The 21,057-nt window shown below is 47.4% G+C and overlaps 1 protein-coding gene across 1 annotated transcript in view; it reads right to left on the reverse strand.

Annotated features, from left to right (window-relative positions):
* Positions 1-968: 968 nt before the first annotated feature.
* Pacrg (parkin coregulated) overlaps positions 969-21,057 on the reverse strand; it is a 501,453-nt gene continuing 481,364 nt past the window's right edge. Inside the window, exon 5 of the mRNA XM_004651092.2 lies at positions 969-1,425. Within this exon, the coding sequence (XP_004651149.1) occupies positions 1,265-1,425 (161 nt within the window). The 3' untranslated portion in view covers positions 969-1,264. The remainder of the gene's footprint in view (positions 1,426-21,057) is intronic.

Consider the following 21,057-nt stretch of genomic DNA (forward strand, 5'->3'; position numbering starts at 1 on the left):
ATTGTCTTCACTCTTGGCGCCCTTCTCCCTCTGTTGATGAATGAGAAAGCATAGTTCTTTTGTCTTTTGTTCTTTTTTCTTTCTTTCTTTTCTTTTTTGTCTTAATAAAATTCTGAAATCCTGCCATCAGACCCCATGGAGTGGTCCTGTGAGAACCAGTACTGAGTCGAGCTGCGAGAACTGGGAGGAGGGAAAGGGGAGAAGAGTTGCGGGGGGCAACAGTTGATCGTTCCCAGAGGCCATTAAGATGGAGGTGAGCGATTTTTTAAAAAAATGTTTATTTATTTGCAAGGGGGCTGGAGAGAGAATGAATGAATGAATATGGGTGCATGTGGGCATGCCAGGGCCTCTAGCCACTACAAATGAACTCCAAATGTATGTGCCACCCTGTGCATGGGTACTCTACATGGGTACTGGGGAATCGAACCCCAGTTGTTAGGCATTACAGGCAAGCACCTTAACTGCTGAGCCATCTCTCCAGCCCCAGCTGAGCCATTTTTGAGAATGGTGCAATGCTCTAAACAGACATCTGGGAAGCATTTTGTCAACAGGCGCCTAGTCCTGAGAAGCAGCCCTATACCCTGTGGCAGGGCAAGCACCCCCGCTTTGCAAGGTCACCCCTCAACCCACCCTGGCCTAGCACCCCTGGCCTTCCCACGAGCACCCAATAGGAACTGCCGTGGCCCTGAAGCTCAGATTACTAGTCGGCCAGAAACATTAATTACGCTTGGAGCTGAGGTTATGACGGGCTGCAAAAATTTCCTGCTGTAATTGGAATATAGATTCAACAGTTTTATTGAATGTCAAAGCACATTATTCCGCACAGCTGCCACAGAGGCAGCGCTGAACTGACGCTTGTCTTCCATGACAAACACCTATTAAGCAGTCAGCACAAACTCTTCCCTTACAGCCCCTGACATCACCCTCAGGGCAGGCAGACACCGCACGGCAGTTGCTGAATTGCGTATGAAAATTATAGTTTTATTGTCTATACAACTGAAGGTTTAACTCAGACTCCTGCCTCCATCCGAGCTGGAGAAAGAAGCAATTCTTCTCTAGAACAAATAAGCACAGTACACTATTGTCATCTAAGAAACAGGCACTATTTATGTATTGGAAAGCCTTGCTCTCAATAGGGATATCAGTCCAATGGCCCCGAAGCCGCTCTCTCCGCAGCTGGAGGAAGCGCGCTGTGGAGGTCACAAGGGATGAGCAGCGGGGCGGGTGGCGGCGGTGCCGGGGGCGGCTCCCTCGCGGCTCCCGGTCAGTTCAGCAAGCAGGACTCGTAGGTGGGCACCATGTACTTGATGTTGATGAAGGCGTCCTCCCCTCCGTAGCGCTCGAAGGCCTCCAGCGTCTCCTGGATGAGGTCACCGATGTTCTCCCTCTTCTGCTGGCTATAGTCGATGCCATCCCCCGAGTTCACTGGTTCAGGGAGACACAAAGTCGGACAGTTAATGTCGTGCTGTGTTCCTGGAGTCCCGCCCTGCAGACCAAGCACTTTCCCTCAGCACTGATGAAGAGACAAAGGTAACACTTCCATGTGATCTTGCCAAGACTTGGACGTGGGGACAACATCCCAGTAAGAGCAAATCCCATCTGGGTGTGGTGATGTAGGCCTGTCATCTTAGCACTTGAGAGGAGGCTGAGGCAGGAGGATCACCATGAGTTGAGGCCTGTTTGAAGTACAAAGTAAAAGACTTTGTCTTTTAAAAGCCAAACAAACTGGGGACTTGGGAAATGCCTTAGCAGTTAAGGCATTTGCCAGTGAAGCCTAAGGACCCCGGTTCAATTCCCCAGGACCCACGTAAGCCACATGCACAAGGGGGCACATGTACTGGTGTTCCTATGCAATGGCTAGAGGCCCTGGCATGCCCATTCTCTCATTCTCTCTGTCTCTTTCTCTCTTATAAATAAACAAATAGATTATTTTAAAAAAAAACCAAACCAACCACCATCATCATGTGTTGCAGTCAGGTTTACATCACTGGTAGAAATCACCCAACCAAGAGCAATTTATGGGTAAAAAGGGTTTATTTTGGCTTACAGACTTGAGGGGAAGCTCCATGATGGCAAGGAAAATGATGGATTGAGCAGAGGGTGGACATTACCTCCTGGACAACATCAGGTGGACAGCAGCAACAGGAGAGTGTGCCAAACACTGGCAAGGGGACACTGGCTATAGCACCCATTAGTACACCCACAACAATACACTGCCTCCAGGAGGCGTTAATTCCCAAATTGCCATCAGCTGGGGACATGGCAATCAGAACACCTGAGTTTATGTGGGAGCGTCAAGCCCCCACACCACGGACCCCATATTTCCCACAGAGCTGGTGAAGCTCTAACAAGAGGAAGCCAGGTGATCACAGCTGAACGACCGGCTCTCTTTCGAACTCCACCCACTGAACACAGAGCGGTGCTTTATGGTGGGCACATTGGGGAGGGACAGGCTGCTCCAGAGTGACACGGGACCTCTGAGTGGCAGCCCTTCATTACGACATGCCGCAAAGTTTATGCTGCCTCTAGTTATGGGGCTTCCAAGGAGGCTCACTCCCCAGAGTTGGATGCGGCGGCCCTGAGGGAGCTCTGGGGAAACAAGCTCAGGGAGGACTTTCAAGCCTCCAGATGGGTGTCTCAGTCTCTCCACTCTACTTGTAAACTCCATTTCAGGCTATTTGGATGATTTGTACCCACACTGGGAGATGTCTGGAAGAAACCCCTAGGCTGCCTGCTACAGTATCCACAGCCAGGCATGGTGGCACACGCCTTTAATCCCAGCACTCGGGGGGCAGAGGTAGGAAGATCGCCTAGCGTTCGAGGCCACCATGAGACTACAGAGTAAATTCCAGGTCAACCTGAGCTAGTGAAACCCTACTTCACCCCCCCCCCCAACCCTCCAAATAAGATCCACAGCTTTTCTCTATTCACAGTCCTGACGCGGTTTCCTGAGCTAGTGAGACCCTACTTCAAACCCTCCCCTCCAAAATAAGATCCACAGCTTTTCTCTATTCACAGTCCTGACACGGTTTCCTGAGCTAGTGAGACACTACTTCAACCCCCCCCCCCTCCAAAATAAGATCCACAGCTTTTCTCTATTCACAGTCCTGACACGGTTTCCTGAGCTAGTGAGACCCTACTTCAACCCCCCCTCCAAAATAAGATCCACAGCTTTTCTCTATTCACAGTCCTGACGCGGTTTCCTGAGCTAGTGAGACCCTACTTCAACCCCCCCTCCACAATAAGATCCACAGCTTTTCTCTATTCACAGTCCTGACGCGGTTTCCTGAGCTAGTGAGACCCTACTTCAACCCCCCCTCCACAATAAGATCCACAGCTTTTCTCTATTCACAGTCCTGACGCGGTTTCCTGAGCTAGTGAGACCCTACTTCAACCCCCCCTCCAAAATAAGATCCACAGCTTTTCTCTATTCACAGTCCTGACGCGGTTTCCTGAGCTAGTGAGACCCTACTTCAACCCCCCCTCCAAAATAAGATCCACAGCTTTTCTCTATTCACAGTCCTGACACGGTTTCCTGAGCTAGTGAGACCCTACTTCAACCCCCCCTCCACAATAAGATCCACAGCTTTTCTCTATTCACAGTCCTGACGCGGTTTCCTGAGCTAGTGAGACCCTACTTCAACCCCCCCTCCAAAATAAGATCCACAGCTTTTCTCTGTTCATAGTCCTGACACGGTTTCCTGAGCTAGTGAGACCCTACTTCAACCCCCCCCCTCCAAAATAAGATCCACAGCTTTTCTCTATTCACAGTCCTGACACGGTTTCCTGAGCTAGTGAGACCCTACTTCAACCCCCCCTCCAAAATAAGATCCACAGCTTTTCTCTGTTCATAGTCCTGACACGGTTTCCTGAGCTAGTGAGACCCTACTTCAACCCCCCCTCCAAAATAAGATCCACAGCTTTTCTCTATTCACAGTCCTGACACGGTTTCCTGAGCTAGTGAGACCCTACTTCAACCCCCCCCCCTCCAAAATAAGATCCACAGCTTTTCTCTATTCACAGTCCTGACACGGTTTCCTGAGCTAGTGAGACCCTACTTCAACCCCCCCTCCAAAATAAGATCCACAGCTTTTCTCTATTCACAGTCCTGACGCGGTTTCCTGAGCTAGTGAGACCCTACTTCAACCCCCCCTCCAAAATAAGATCCACAGCTTTTCTCTGTTCACAGTCCTGACGCGGCTTCTGCTGCACTCACACCCCTGCGGGAGAGTCATGACTGTCTCTCAACATAGCTCATCCTGCCTGTGACGCGGGCGAGGACCAGTGGGGCTGCGAGGAGCCCGAGGGACGAGGGCGTGAGCTCAGGTCAAGGGCGCCACTGGGCAGGAGACCACAGTGCAGCGGAAACATGTTTCCGTGGAGGGAGGGCTTACTTCATACTTACTTCAAACATGGCCTTAAAGTGTTTGAGCCAGGGAAGGTGATGCAGGCCTTTAATCCACACACTTGTGTGTTTGAGGTTAGCCTGGGCTACAGAGTGAGTTCCAGGTCAGCCTGAGGTGCAGAGAGACCCTGCTTCCAAACAGCAATAGCAAAACAAAACTGTAAATGTAAAAACAGTAGAAGTAGCCGGGCGTGGTGTGCATGCCTTTAATTCCAGCAGAGGCAGAGATAGGAAGATCACCATGGGTTCAAGGCCACCCTGAGACTCAGCGTGAATTCTAGGTGTTTTGGGGGCTGAGGATGTGGCTCAGTCAGTAGAATACTTGCCCAGCATACAAGAAGCTTTGGGTTTCATCCTAAACATTGATAAAACCAGATGTGGTGGCACACACCTATAATCCCACCGAGTCTGAGGCTACCATGAGACCCTGATTAAAAAAAAAAGATGTCTCAAATTTTTTTTCCTTTTCTTCTTTTGTTTTTTTGTTTTTTCAAGGTAGCCCTTGACTTGAAATTCTCTATGTAGTCTCAGGTTGGCCTCGAACTCACAACAATCCTCCTACCTTTATCTCCCGAGTGCTGGGACTAAAGGCGTGTGCCACCATGCCCAGCTTGATCTAAGACATTTCCAAAAGAGTGGGTAATGGTTTAGACCAGAGCAACTATACCAAGATACCAAGTATGACCTCACACAACATAGGTAATAACTTTCACTTGATTTTTTTCCAGAAACTTCTTTTTTATATTTTAAATTTTATTTATTTATTTGAGAGAGCAAGAGAGAAAGAGGTAGAGAGAGAGAGAACGGATGTGCCAGAGCCTCCAGCCACTGCAAACAAACTCCAGTTGCTTGCGCTACCTTGTGCATCCGGCTTACGTGGGTCCTGGGGAATTGAACCGAGGTCTTTTGGCTTTGCAGGCAAATGGCTTAACTGCTAAACCATCTCTCCAGCCCTAAATTTCTTCTTTTTTTTTTTTTTTTTGTTTTTTGAGGTAGGGTCTCACTCTAGCCCAGGCTGACCTGGAATTAACTATGTAATCTCAGGGTGGCCTCAAACTCACAGCGATCCTCCTACCTCTGCCTCCCGAATGCTGGGATTAAAGGTGTGCACCACCATGCCTGGATACACTTCTTTTTTATCATGATATCATTTTTGTAATTGCTATTGTTGACATATTTCAATTTTCTATCAGATGGGAACTCAAACTCCAGAACTTATCACCAAACTTCCCTGTGTGACCCACATTCCAGAAACTTCTTAGAGAAATATTTGTCTTCTATAGAGAAAAAGGATCACCATACTGACTAATTTCTCTTGGTGGGGGATGGGAAGCAGGTAGAAATACATTTAACTTGTAAAGACAAACCCACTAAGTTGTATAACTGGGACATGCATTAGTTTGTCTCATAAAAGTAAACTTGAAATGTTTCATAAATCTGCTTGTAATCAGCTATGTAGGTTTTATTTACTTTCTCATGGCATAAACCTTTGTATTACATGGGAAGCCAGATTCAAGTCAATTTGAAGTATGACTCCCAAAGTAGTTCATCAACCAAAAAAACAGAGAGGAAGAAGGAAGAGGAGGAGGAGGATGCTGTATGCTGGCTGTTGTGGAGAGGTGTAAGAAAAGACGTGCAGAAGGAAGGTCTTCAGAGGAGTGGGACAAAGGGCAGCACAATGTCAAGGTGGACACAGGAGGTACAGTGCTTGGTGACCAGGGTGACAGATAAGGGAGGGTGTATCTCTGGGAATGAGGTCAGCATCCCAAGAGCCCAAGTGAAGTGAAAACAATGTCCTGAGAGGCCTTTGGCTTATCTCTGTGTTCCTCTTCCCCTGCCCCCATCATGTTGCTGATAAGCACCAGCTGGTGATCTTCCTTGCACTGTGGGGGAATGTGGCAAGATCTGTTTACATAGGACAGTGGAACCCACAGTGTGCGCTCAACCCCAGGATACCTGGACAACCAATTTGGCAATGACACCAAGTGTGACAGCCTTGATCCAGCCCTGCATAGATGGAGATATGCACATTAATCACTATAAGGATGCCTTTTGCAGGTATCTTAGTCAAAAGGTCAAGAGCTAAGCTGGTCATGGTGGTGCACACCTTTAATCTCAGTACTCAGGAAGCAGAGGTAGAAGGATTGCTGCGAGTTCAAGGTCACCCTGAGACTCCATAGTGAATTCCGGGTTAGCCTGGGCTAGAATGAAACTCTATCTCAAAAAAGAAAAAAAGGTCAATTGCTGAATGGGCCGCTGGACAGACATGCTTTCCTGATGCAAGGCGAGGGGGTTGGGAAGTCTGGGCACAATGGCTCTCTCACAGCCCTGGTGTTGCCTCTCTTCCAGAAAGCAGCAATGACAAGCAACATTTTATTTCATATTCTTCCTTTGAAAAATATTTGATTGTAGGAGGAAGCTATGTTGTTTCTTTTGTTTCTCAACAGTGTGTGCACCCAAACCATGAAAAGACAGAGCAGAAAAGAAGTTGCCTATTCAAGGATGGAATTGGAATATTCTATGCAGAATGTGGATCATAGGGCAGAAAAAGACAAAGAGAAATAGGAAGAGAGAGAGTGAGAGGAAAGAAGAGAAAGGAAAAGAGCCTATCCCTTATTTTACATGCTGTAATGATGACATGGCCCAAGTCAGTGTCGAGTCATGTTGAGGCAGGTGAGTGATGTGATTTCCATTCCAAAATTGTGACCATGTCAGTGTCTTTGAGGACCTGAAATTGATTACTTTGAGCTCCCCATTTTAAATGCAGACAATGCCGTTGGAAAATATGTTTGTGAGAACAGGACACTTCTAAAAAACATAACAACCAGATGGTTATTTACCATTGTCAAGTCTGATTAGGAGCTGACATTTCAATTTAGGAAGCTGGGAGTCTATTTTATGTTCAGCAGCCAGGAAGATATATTGAGGATGAAAATATATGTATGATTATAACCAAACAAATACAGCAAGAGGTTAGACCAGGCTTAGGGCTGGCATGGAAGGGATTTGATGCTGTCCTCAGAGATGCTTGTGTGCAGGAGGTGCACAGAGACGGCCCCAAAGAGGCTCCTGCTACAAGTGATTTTAACCCGACCCTTCTGCGTGTTGAATCTTCTAAGGTATATGAGTGATGTGAATAAGTGTTATACTATGCAGACTCCTTTCCTCTTTCTTTTACTCATTTAATATTTTATTTATTTATTTGAGAGAGTGAGAGGGAAAGAGGCAGAGAGAGAGAGAGAGATAAAGGGAGAGAATGGGCATGGGCAGGGCCCATAGTCACTGCAAATGAACTCCAGAGGCATGCACTATTTTGTGCATCTGGCTTTACATGGGTACTTGGGTTTTGAACCTGGGTCCTTAGGCTTTGTAAGCAAACACCTTAATTACTGAGCAATCTTTCCAGCCCTTCTTATATTTTATCTTATTTTATTTTACTTTTTTGGTGCTGAGAACTGAACCCATGGCCTTGTGCTTGCTAGGCAAGCGCTCATCCACTGAGCTAAATCCCCAACCCAAATTTTTTAAAATATTCATTTGAGCGGGGTGTGGTGGCACACACCTTTAATCCCTGCACTCGAGAGGCAGAGGTAGGAGGATTGCTGTGAGTTCGAGGCCACCCTGAGACTACATAGTGAATTCCAGGTCAGCCTGGGCTAGAGTGAGACCCAACCTCAGAAAAAAAAAATTCATTTCTTTATTTGCAAGTAGAGAGAGATATACAGAAGAGAGACAGACAGAATAGGCATGCCAGGGCCTTTAGCCACTGTAAATGACCTCCAGTTGCATGCACCTCCTTGTGCATCTGGTTTATGTGGGCACTAGAAAATAAAACTCAGGTCCTTAGGTTGTGTAGGCAAGTGCTTAAGTACTGAGTCATCTTTTCAGCCCCCTTCTTTTATTTCTATGCATGCACGGGTGTGTGTGTGTGTGTGTGTGTGTGTGTGTGTGTGTGTGTGTGTGTACATGTGTGCGCATGCAGATGCATATTGTGGAGGCCAGAGAACAAGTCAGCCTGCCTATGCCTCCATAGGGCCGGGATGAAAAGGGTGTTCCACCTTTTTTTTTTTTTCAAGGTAGGGTTTCACTCTAACTCAGGCTGACCTGGACTTCAATATATAGTCTCTGGGTGGCCTTGAACTCACGGAGATCCTTCTACCTCTGTCTCCCAAGTGCTAGGATTAAAGGCATGTGCTCCCACGCCTGGCTTATGCCTGGCATCTTAAATGGGTCCTGGGGTCTGAACCCAGGTCCTTATGCTTATGAGGTAAGTACTTCATGGAATGAGCTGTCTCTCCAGTCCCCAAAGCTCTTTTTTTTATTTGTTTGATTTTGTTTTTTTGAGGTAGGGTCTCACTCTAGTCCAGGCTGACCTGGAATTCACTATGTAGTCTCAGGCTGGCTTCAAACTCAGAGCGATCCTCCTACCTCTGCCTCCCGAGTGCTGGGATTAAAGGCGTGCGCCATCACGCCCGGCTTCTAAATATTTCTTATACACTTGAAATGGATGTGTCCTTCTGATGTCATTTGGGTGAAACGGGATATGCATGTGTGCAGCTCTGGGTGTCTCCGTGGTTGGCATCCTGGTGCAGGAGGCCAGCTCATGCATGGGAAATGACGGCCCCTTGTCACAGAAGCCATTGCAAAGAGCCGGCCCATGGTCACATTTACATTTCCCAGAGTTATCTGGGATTCCAAGAACCCTAGCCAGCAACAGAGGGGGCAGTGTAGAATTCTCACGGGGCTCCATTTCTAGATGGAGGGTCGTCTCTTCTTTTGCTTCATTTAGCTTTCCCCTTGTTGCAGGAGAAAGGCGAAAAACCAAATGCAAGGAGAGCAAAGCCCAAGATCGTGCACGCGTGGCACTGTGGTAACTCTTGTCTTGGCTCTGGCTGCAGCCACCTTGCTGGGGTGCTCTTTGTACAGACTAAACACTCCACTGGGCCCCGCAGGGAGGTGTGTCCTGAGTTGACATCGGGCCTCTGGGGCATCTCCCTGCCTACATAAAACTGCCTAATCCACCTCCCTCTCTACCAGATAGGGTGATCACTTGCACCAAGGGGGGCATGTGTGGGCTTTTGCATGGGCCTCGCAGAGACAACCTGCTGTATGTGTCTCCTTTGCTAGACACTGGACCTGAGCCTTGAGGGAACTCTGACCTGCTTGTTCTAGCCAGGCGTCCTCTGGTCTCTTGTCTTGGAGACAGGAAAAGCAATCAAGGATGTGTGGATAGCCCCAAGACTGGACACAGTACAAGTCAATAAAATACAAGTATCTTTCTGATACTAGTGGTTTTTTGGGGGGGTGGGGGAGACTTTTAAATGGTAAAAGGCAAGAGTTATGAACAGTCACACACATTAGAATTATTTGGAAATGAAGGCATATTTAAGTTATGAGAAATATATAGAAAACAAATCAATTCTTGCTTCCGGTCATTCACTGCACATATCTGAGATGTTACTCATTGGATTCCAAATGGTTGAAGTAATTTATGAAATCTATCATTATTTTCTGGTACTGAGGAAATAAACAGGAAAGAAGCAGCTATGTAGATTCTGACATGTTATATCTTGAGGCAGCACTGGTGTAGCCATTAGGGACAGACCAGATCCCATGGCCAGAAGGGCTGAGAATTTTAGAAGTCAATGTCCCAAATACTGTGAGATGAAGTCCAAGCCTAGGAAGCTCAAACCTGTGTGAGTGGATCAGGACCTGATGAGGAGCAACTCAAAGGATGTCGGGACTTGAACTCTCAAGCTTCCTCACCTAAACTAGCATCTACAGGGGCTGACTCTATGATGTAACTCAAGCTCAGTAACAAGGAGGGTGATGTGGCCCTTTAAGGACACAAAAGCCCTCTAGGTACGTGTAGAAATTAGAAAATGCCTCAGAGGAATAAAAGGGTGCATACGCCAACAGAACAGCATTTGTCTTCGCTTTAGGCAGCGTCAAACTAGAGGCAAGCTGGCTCTCCCACCCCCTAGGCTGACACAGCCATAAACATCACCGAGGGTCACCTTTGGTGATGCCCTCTGTGGTCTGTCCTAAGGTTGGCCGCTCTGCATGCTCATCAGCCTGAGACAAACTGCACAGCGCCTCTGTCATCTCACACCATGTGACGCGCTGGGTTTTCAGCACGCAGCAGGGACTCCTGTTTTGGTGGGGGGCTCACCATTGTGGCTGAAATAAAATGGAGTGGGATTAAAATATTTTTATTTATTTATTTATTTATTTATTTATTTATTTGACAGAGAATGAATGGGCATGCCAGGGCCTCCAGCCACTGCAGACGTACTCCAAACACAGGCGTCCCCTTGTGCATCTGGCTTATGTGGGTCCTGGGGAATTGAACCTGGGTCCTTTGGCTTTGCCGGCAAAGGCCTTAACCACTAAGCAATCCCTCCAGTCCTGGAGTGGAATTTAAAAGTACCAGCAAGGGCTGGAGAGATGGCTCAGTGGTTAGCTGTGCATCCTGTGCGTGAGGACCTGAGGGCTTTCAAGTTCAAATCTCCAGAGTCCACATATGACAGCTGGGTGTCTCTAAGCACACCTGTAACCTCCGTGGTCTGGAGAGCAGACAGCGGGGAACCCCTGGTGCTCACAAAGAGCAAGCTTGGAATCAGTAAGGCCCCACTGCAAAGAGGAAGAAGCAGGTAAATGAGGGGGGTGGCACTTAACATTCTCTGGGCTCCATATGTGAGTACGAGGTGCCGCATCAGACATGCCTGTGCACGCGCACACAGCACACCCACCATGGACAGACAAAAAGAAAGGAAGGAAGGAAGGAGAGAAGGACAACAGAACAAACACAGCTGCTCCTTTCTGGATCAGAAGAAGCATGTTTGGGTTCTGGAATACTGAACTCACGGCTCTCTAAAACTCTGAAGTTGAACTGAAAAGGTTGTCTGTCAATATGTATCACCTGGGCTGGAGAGATGGCGCAGTGGTTAAGTGCTTGCCTGTGAAGCCTAAGGACCCCGGTTCGAGGCTCGGTTCCCCAGGTCCCACGTTAGCCAGATGCACAAGGGGGCGCACGCGTCTGGAGTTCGTTTGCAGTGGCTGGAAGCCCTGGCGCGCCTCACTCTCTATCTGCCTCTTTATCTCTCTGTCACTGTCAAATAAATAAATAAATAAAAATCTTTAAAAAAAAAAGATCTATCACCTAGGGGTGTGGTCACACAAGCTTGTAACACCAGCACTTAGGAGGCAGAGACACAGATAGAGATAGAGGCAGCAGGATCATGAGTTCAAGGCCAGTCTAGGGAAATGCTGTCTCAGAAAAGAGGGTGTGACTGTGGAGATGGCTCAGCAGTGAAAGGAGCTTGTTTACAAAGCCCGCGTTCAGTTCCTCAGTAACCACATGCATAGTGTGATGCACACACGCCTTGAACTCCACACATGCAAAGCATAAAATTTTAAGAAAACCTTGTAACTTTTGATGGCACCAGTCAGTCATAGCTCAGGCTGCCTCCCTCCCCACCTCAGCAGGAGGAAACATGAGCCTCAGGAGCTGGCTTCAGGTCCCAGCAGGGGGTGTGGGCAGAGCAACTGCAGACACTGTCAGATGCCTGTGGGTGACACTGGGCCACTACAGGTTTTCTGGTAGGTCCTGCTACAAGATGCTTCCCTTTGGGTTGAATGTGCTTAGCATCCGAAGACTGGGGTGTCCAGAATGGCAGCCCCCTGTTTGTGTAACGGCTAGGTAAGTGCACAATAAGTTCAACGCAATACAACCGAAAAAATTTCACAAGAAATTTACTAAAAAGAGGAATCTTGTTATTTCAAAGACGTCACGAGGAAAGTAGGCAGTGGGGTGGCAGGTGCCGCAGCATGGGGACCTGCGCTCAGGGCTCCCTCGTGCGTGTGGCATCAGGCGGGCGTGACGGCCTGCCTGTGATTCAGTGCTCAGAGGTAGAGACAAGGGTTCCCTGCAAGCTGGCTAGCTGGACTGGCTGAAGCAACGAGCTCTGGGTTCCCATGAGAGACCCTGACTCGGTAAACAAGGGGGAGCGTGATCAAGGAAGACAGGCATCAGGCTCCGGCCTCTACACTTATGTGCATGCTTGTATGAACATGTGCAATCATACACATTGTCATGAATACATGCACTCATGCACAAGCAAATACATGCACACATGCGTGCACACACTAACATATCCATACACGCATACATGCATACATGAATGTGTGCACACATGAATATATCCATACACGAATGCATAGCCCACATACAGACAGATACACAGCAAGGTCATTTAGTGGCTATGGCTTCATTCTGAGTTATTTTGTTTTTCTTTTGAGAAGCGATTTTATTTCGTTGCCTAGGCTGTATTTGAACTTCTGAGGTCAGGAGATCCTCCTGCTTCAACCTCCTGATTGCTTGGGACTGTAGGAGCTTGTTGCAATATCAGAATGAATTTTATTTTTTCTTTTTTAATCTGGATTAATGAGGAGGAGAGAAAAATACAGAGATATTTTATCTTTAATTTTTTTTATGTCAGATGTGTATCCCTAGCACTTTAGAGGCTGAAGTGGGAGGCTCACTGTGAGTTCAAGGCCAGCCTCAAAACAAAAACAAAACACAACAAAAATTTTAATTTCAGTACTAATGTGCCAACACTTGTTTTGCTAGAAATCACATTTATTTCATTTGGAGTCAGGTTGGACTTATCGTACAAGAACCGCTTTATCTATTCTAGCATGGAAGGACTGTCTTCCCTGGGATTTGGAAAAGTACAGGGAAGCAACTGTGAGTTCCAGTCTGGGCTTTTTAATGGTGAGGGGGATGGAGAAAGGAACGGTGAGGGCAACCTGGACAAAGTTCATTTTCCTTTATGGAATAAGAGAAGGTGGCTTCAGGGAAAATGTTATGAAGTTATCTGCTTTTTAAATCCTCAAGAGACGTTCCTTTCACTTTCTTTTTTTTTAGTTTTGCTGGCATTTTGAAGGGATGGATCTTTCTTTTGCCCTCAACTTCATCCGAACACATCACCCCATTGGGAATTCTGGGTATTTCTGTGCCTGGGTCACACCCCCTCACTCCTCCTTGGCTGACCTGTATCTTGTTGGAAGCTCAGGGTTTCCTGCACACCCTGCAGAGGACCTTAGGATGGACGTTTCCAGTTCATGGGTGTGTGAATCAAAGTTGCAATGGCTTCTCAACCCCAAACTCACAACAATCATAGCAGCTGCATGCTAGAGACGCCCAAGGGCTTAAATACTTCAAATCGTCTCAGATCCTGTTGACATTAATGAAATTCAAGAGATTTCTTCCCTCTGAAGATGAAAGCTTTGAAGCAAGCCCTGGGCGCCCAGCTGGATGTCCTGCTCTTCTCTCTCTTGACACCGGAGCTGGGCACAGCCTTTGCGTGTGATGAGTGGCCACTGGTTACTTGTGGAACCAAAGGTTCCATGAGTCTTGGCCAATGGGACAGTTCGACATCTAAATTTTCCTCAGGTAGAATGACAGTTTCTAAGTCTGGTGTGGGGGCACACCCCTTTAAACCCAGCACTTAGGAGGCTGAGGTAGGAGACTAGCAGTGAGTTCAAGGCTAGCCTGGGACTATGAGTTCAGGTCATCCTGGGCTAAGTGAGACCCTCCCTTGAAAAACAAGAACAAGTAAGTAACAACAAATACAATACACCGACAGCTGCTGAACAACTGCCACATCCTAGTTGCAGTGCCCGTCTCCTTCTCCAACATGTCAGCACTAGTGATGACTAGGGTGCTGCTGAGCGGGGGAGGGGTCCCGGGCGCTGGGCGAGCAGCCCAGGACAACATTTCTAGTGACTCAGTAGCTGCTCATCCCAGGGAAGGTTGCTTGCTTTCTCTCGGCCTCGGTCACCGCTCTGCATCAAGAAGTGGATCTGTTCTTCCCCGTCTTAATGATACTTTTTATAATATTAACATAACTTTAGATAAGACCCTGGAAGTGATGGCTATTTGCTGGAAAACTTGTATTTCAACTGAAAAGATGATTGCAAACTATGATTCTTCAAAATAAGGCACAAATCTTAGAACTGTCAAATCAACTTTTAAATCAAGTTCTAAGAAAACATGATAGAACCAAATGTTTATGAAATTAATTCTGGCTAAGGAAGAGAACACTGTCAAAACTCAGATTATTTGTTGACACACTACCAAATGTTATTCCATTCCAGGATCTCTGTGAGTCTATATAGCTTCATGATTCCTTGACATAATGCATTTCTTTCCATGTTCAACTAACAATGATTTAGTCAAGACATAAACAACGGAGGCAGGTTAGGATGTTCTTTGACTAATGACTCGTGTGACATGGATGGAATGTTGAGAAAAATCAGTGGCTTTACCAATTTCTCCAGGGTAAATCTAACTGTAAAGCTGGTCTTCAGTGAGTTGAGCTGAATTCAAGCTTAGGGAGTGGACATGCGTTTCTTTTCTGATTGGCCAGCATGATAAAATGAGCAGGCTGTATCAAGAAAGGAACACAGCATTCTAAATTTTCTGTCCTCACTCTACTCCCTGATATCTTATCTCAGGCTAGGGTAACAACAAGGGAAACATAATGTCACTGACAGAGATTAGGTCATAGACAAAGAACGGCTGTGTGAGTTAAATACGATTTCTCTCCTACATGGGGAAGACAATGAGGTTCGGAGAGGAGAGATGACTTAGCAAAACGAGGAAGTAGCGGGTGACACTGGGATCCTGAAAAGGAGGAACTAGAAGGTTCATTTGTCATTATAGGAAGTGTTTGAGGCAGCACAACATTCAAGTCTCCAATACAGCAAAGCTTTGGCCCAAGGAGGAGGAAGCTCCTGGTTGAGGAGGGTCAAATGAAGGAAGATGGTGCCCAAGAACAGCACATCTTAGTCTCATGCCAGTGATGCCGAAGGGCACGCTATCTTTTCACCTCATTGTAAGTCCTTGAACCAGAGCGTTGTCCACATGCAGGAGGACAAAACCACAGCTGACAGGTTTCTAGGACTTTCTTCAGTGCCATGGATACATGGCGAAAACGGGGGAGATTTTAGGATTCATTTCACATTTTATTGCTCCCCTCTTTATGAGCACTGGTTATGATGTATTTCATGTTAGTTTTATAATCTACACAAAACGTGCATATATGGGCTTCAGAGTCCATGGGAGAGAACAGCAGCTCTGGGGACATCATGACCGCTCAGTGGAGGCACACTCAGTCTTTGGGGTGAGGGAAGAGAGTAGGCAACCTCAGATAGGAATAGGGGAATAGGATGGGAAGGCAAGAAACACAAATCTTGTATCTGAATGACCTTTCTGTATCATTAAAAAACAAAAACAGGAGGCCATATTCAAGCCACAGATGTTGGTGGAATTCATAAATTAAAATCTGAGGTTTTAAAAAATATTTACTTATGAGAGAGAGAGAGAGAGAGAGAGAGAGAATGGGCACAGCAGGGCCTCCAGCCACTGCAAACAAACTCCAGACAAATGTGCCACCTTGTGGATCTGGCTTACACGGGTCTTGGGGAATCAAACCTGGGTCCTTAGACTTTACAGAAAAGCACCTTAATCACTAAGCCATTCCTCCAGCCCAAAGTCCAAAGTCTTCCTTCTGAAGACCAGGAGTGCTCTGGTCTCCCCTCACAGCTCCAGTCCTCCTGAGTCTATGGGATCGTCTCATGGACCTGCCACTGGGTGGAAGATGGTAAGTTGTCTCTATAGTTAGTTCCTTGATTTTTGATGTCTTTTTTGATTTAAAGTGGGCCTTACCTGAGTCGCCCTTAAGTTTGAGAAGAAAAATCTCCTTTTCCAAGTGAAAAGTCACATTATATCTGATTTAGTTTATTTATAGCACTTGCTCCAAAGAAGGAGGAGGAGGAAGAAGAGGAAGCAGAGGAAGAGGAAGAGAAGAAAGAGGAGGAAGAGGAGGAGGAAGAAGAAGAGGAGGAAGAGAAGGAGAAAAAGAAAACATCAGGTTCATATACAGCCTGCAATTAATATTTGAATTTCACTTACTATGATTGCTTCCATAGCTCTATGGGAATTTTCCATCAGTTCAAGAATGAGAAAAACAAGGGGTTTCAGTTGGAAAGGACTGATTGATGTTGTTTTTAAGAGCAAGGAAAACCTGTTGAGATCATTATAAGTTTGACCAGGCATGTCCAGCCCATGGCCTATGGGCTGCATGAGTACCAGGATAGCTATGAATGTGGCCCAACACATCTGTATGTGACAACATCATGTCACAATGTCAAAAGGTTGGATGGCCTGTCTGAGGCTGGCCATTATCTAGTCGAGTCAGCAGGTGGCTGTCACCATCCCCTTCTGTTTCCAGGAATCGTGAATGATAACAGAAACACAGTTTTGCCTTTTATGTTTTTTTTCTCCCTGTGATTGAGGCACAAAGGTGAAAAAAAAAAGGTGCAGGACTGGGAAGATGGCTCAGGGGTGTTTGCCACACCCATGCACAAAAAGGCCTGTGAGGGCTGAAGAGATGGCTCAGCAGTTAAGGTGCTTGCCTGCAAAGCCTAAGGACTTGGTTTGACTCCCCAGGACCCATGTAAAGCCAGGTGCACAAGGTGGCACATGCATCTGGAGTTCATCTGCAGGGGTAGAGGCCCTGGTGCCCCCATTTTCTCTCTCCCTCTCTTTCTCTCCCTCTCATTCTCTCTCATAAATAAATAAAATAAAAAAAATGGCCTAAGGGCTGGAGAAATGGCTTGGCAGTTAAGGTGCTTGCCTGCAAAGCCTAAGGACCCAGGTTTGATTCCCCAGGACCCATGTAAACCAGATACACAGTGTGGCACATGTGTCTGGAGTCTGTTTGCAGTAGTTAGAGGCCCTGATGGGCCCATTCTCTCCCTCCTCTTTCTCTCCATCTGCCACTTTCTCTCTTGAATAAATAAATAAATAGCTTACAAAGGGCCTGAGAGAGCTTGAACCAGGTGTCCAGCCTCCACACGGTGAGCCAGGCTCGGCGGCGCACACCTGCGGCCCCAGCCCTGTGCGCGGCGGGCAGGAGGGCCGGCGAGTCACTGCTCAGTCGCTGCACACCGCAGCGCCAGGGTCAGCGAGGGGCCGAGTCCTGACGACAACACGGACGAGCACAAGAGGACGCTGGCCACTCTCCCCCGGCCGCCGTGTGCTCACAGGCCTGGAGCGTTTGCACACACACGTGCATACACTATATGTACTACACCGTACGGCATATACACAGTACAACATGCATAGTGCACACAGACATACACACGCGGGAAATAAAAACAGCCTCAGGTGTCCAACAAATGTTACCTACACGCTCAGTAGACTGCAGCACCTCATAGCTCACATATTCAAGCTATCTTTGCTAGAGCTTTCGTTCCATATCAGCTTAGCGCTCAGAAGCCTTCTTGTGAGTTAAAAGGTGGGGCATGGTGTTGAATTGCTGGAGGTGACAGCCTGTCCAGCAGGGCACAGACCCCAAAGCCAAAGGCTTGTATGGTTGTAATGTACCTTGTCTCTACTAAAAGTAAACAGATAACCCACTGATTGTATTCACAGTGAAAATAACCATGCTGTATACCCAACATTTCTTTTTAATTAATATTTTATTTGTTTTGATTTTTAAAAATTTGTTTATTTTTATTTATTTGAGAAAGAGAGGGAGAATGGGTGCACCAGGACCTTCAGCCAATGCAAATGAACTCCAGATGCGTGCACCCCCTTGTGCATCTGGCTTACGTGGGTCCTGGGGAATCAAGCCTTGAACGAGGGTCCTTAGACTTCATAGGCAAGTGCTTAACTGCTAAGCCATCTCTCTAGCCCATTATTTTGGTTTTCTCAAGGTAGGGTCTCACTCTAGCTCAGGCTGACCTGGAATTCACTATGTAGTCTCAGGCTGGCCTTGAAATCACAGTGATCCTCCTACCTCTGCCTCCCAAGTGCTGGGATTAAAGGCGTGAGCCACCAAGCCTGGCTTATTTATTTATTTGAGAGAGAGGGAGAGAGAGAGAGAAAGAGAGAGAGAGAGAAAGAGAGAGAGAGAGAGAGGAGAGAGAGTGAGAGAGAATTGAACCTGGGTCCTTTGGCTTTGAAGGCAAGTGCCTTAGCCATTAAGCCATCTCTCTAGTCCCCCCACCCACCTACCACCCACCTACAGCATTTCTACAGTGTAGCCATCACTCTGGTTATGTGGGTTCTATTTCAGTTTGCCTAAAGGACCCACTCTCTGGAAGTTCTAAACTGGATTTATGAGTACAGAATTCAAATAGATTTCCAAGCATTAACTGGAAGTTTTACAGAGTAGGACTATTTCTCTTCAGATGAGCTCAATAGATGCAAAATAATGCATTTAATGAACACATCAAAGTCATCTGTGCTAGCTGAGTTAACTGCTACAAAGGGTAGAGTTGAAACCTCCAAGCCCGTTTAAGCCTCCATTTAATATAACCTTCAAACACCATTCAAAGCTCTATCATCGTTTTAAAAACACTTTTTTAAAGTTTTAAATTTTTATTTATTTATGAGAGAGAGAGAGAGAGAGAGAGAATGAATGGGCATGCCAGGGGCCTCTGGCCACTGCAAAGAAACTCCAGATATGTGCCACCTTGTGCATGTGGCTTAGGTGGGACCTGGGAAATCAAACCTGGGTCCTTAGGCTTCACAGGCAAGTGCCTCAACCACTCTCCAGCCCTGATTGGCACCTTTTATCAGCTTCTCCACTAGGCAGTGAAATGTGGCAAGAGACACCCACTTTGCCACCAAGAGACTCAAGGCCAAACACTTGAGCCTAGCTACACCCTAGCAGTGTCCAGGGCTCTGCTGAAGCCCAGAGATGTCTTTTGTGGGGGCAGAGGGGACGGGGAGGCCGAGAGAGAGGTATCTAAACTGCGGGGGAAAATTAAAACGTGGTCACTAATTTGCCATGGCAGTGAAATTGGATTTGCACGAGAAAGGACACGAAAGCTTGTTGGCGGTGCTGATAAGTGAAAAATGCTGACTTCTGATACTTTTGAATAAAGAAGGTTTATTGGCCTGAGTTACACTTTTATCTGCTAAAGTTCCTGACTTTAGAGAGCCCTGCTGCTTTCCTCTGAATCAGGACACTGCGTAGGTGAGTGGCCAGTGGTGACGTGGAAATGGAAGGGTAGTGTGGGGGAGGAGGGCACAAAGATGCCCACGGGCTTCCTGCCGAGCCCATGGCCCCGTCCCCAGCCCTGCGTGGCCCTCGGCCTGGCGCCAGGCCTCTCTGAGGGAAACCGTTATGACGATGCGCACCCAGGGGATGGGGGCAAGACTAAGTAAGACAGTGCCTGTGGTGGTTTGGGGACTGCAACAAGCTCCTGATAAGCGGTGACGATCACAGCTGCCGCTGCTGTTGTGTCAATACTGCAGCTTGCAGACTACGGTGGGCTGCCCATCATGCCACAGTCGTCTGGGTGGGGCAAGAAGAATAGCCCCGGGGAACACTGTGCAGCATGCTTCTTCCTCGGGTATTTTGGTAAAATGGGTTCTCTCCAGGGCCTCACGGAAGGGGCAAGGCTGTTCCTGCACGGTTGTGTGGGCCTCGGGTCACGCAGGAGTCAGGAGTGGCGCAATGTCGATTGCCCATGAGGCACCCCATCATCCAGATGGGCCACTACTGAACTGAACTTTCCTTCCCCAGCTTAGACGGGTCCTCTGGACCCTGGTCAAGACCCTTGGCTGCAGGACGTCACTGCCAGCGGCTCCCAGCTTAAGCACTCAGTCACCTCCTCTTCCTGCAGACAGCTCAGGAAGTCGGTGTCCAACTGAATTAGGAAACAGGATGCAGTTTTGTTCTGCGACCCATGGTGGTCAGGCTTGGTGCCATGCGGGCTGGAGGCCCTGCTTCTTTTTCCTGTGCCTCCACAAAGTCCTGATTTTCCTACCTCAGGAGCATGCTTCATGTTAGCCTAGTCCTGAGATTGCTGGCTGACTGTGAGGGTTGCAGTCCTAGTGAGCCAACGGGAAAAGGTGGGTTTTATTTTTGCCTGCACACCTGACGTGGGTGACTCAAGCCCCGACGATGGTCAGCATCTTGTAAGATTTATATGGGACTTAATACTTGCAAAATAATTCATATCATATTTCTTTACTTAGTGGTTGGAAGAGTAATGTGTAACTGGTAGTTCATATGCATATTATGATTCCAGTTTTCCATGAGGCAGATAGCTGGGAGGAAGGGAGGGAGGGAGAGAAGGAGAGAAGGATAGCGAACATGAATGACAGTTCCTTTGCTTGGTGTGGACCTCATGAGGAAGCCAGGTTTGCATGTCCAGGTGGAGAGGTTAGAAGAATACTTGAAACAACTTGTGTCCGTGTCCTGCCCCTGCAGGACAGGACAGTGCCTGGATGCACCTCCTGCTTCTCACAGTTCAGCTAAAATTTTCAAACACTTCACCTGCTTTGCATGCGTCACTACTTTGGCTTTGGAGTCCAAACAAATTGTTCTCTGTTTTCAGATTCTTTAAGGCCATGGCTCTAGGTCCCTCAAGATAAGAATGGACCTCGTGGGTTCCTGCCCTGGGTCTGACATTTTCAAAGCAGCCTCAGGGCCCTAAGGAAACTGGGGCAAATGTCCTGGCTGACAAACACCCTGGCTGAGCCACTGTTAAGCCGTGTGCCTGTCAAGTCAGGTCAAGATGGCGAAACCCACCAGGAAGTTGATGGGGACTTGGATGAAGTGCTC

The sequence above is a fragment of the Jaculus jaculus genome, chromosome 9 (assembly GCF_020740685.1).
Source record: "Jaculus jaculus isolate mJacJac1 chromosome 9, mJacJac1.mat.Y.cur, whole genome shotgun sequence".
NCBI lineage: Eukaryota > Metazoa > Chordata > Mammalia > Rodentia > Dipodidae > Jaculus > Jaculus jaculus.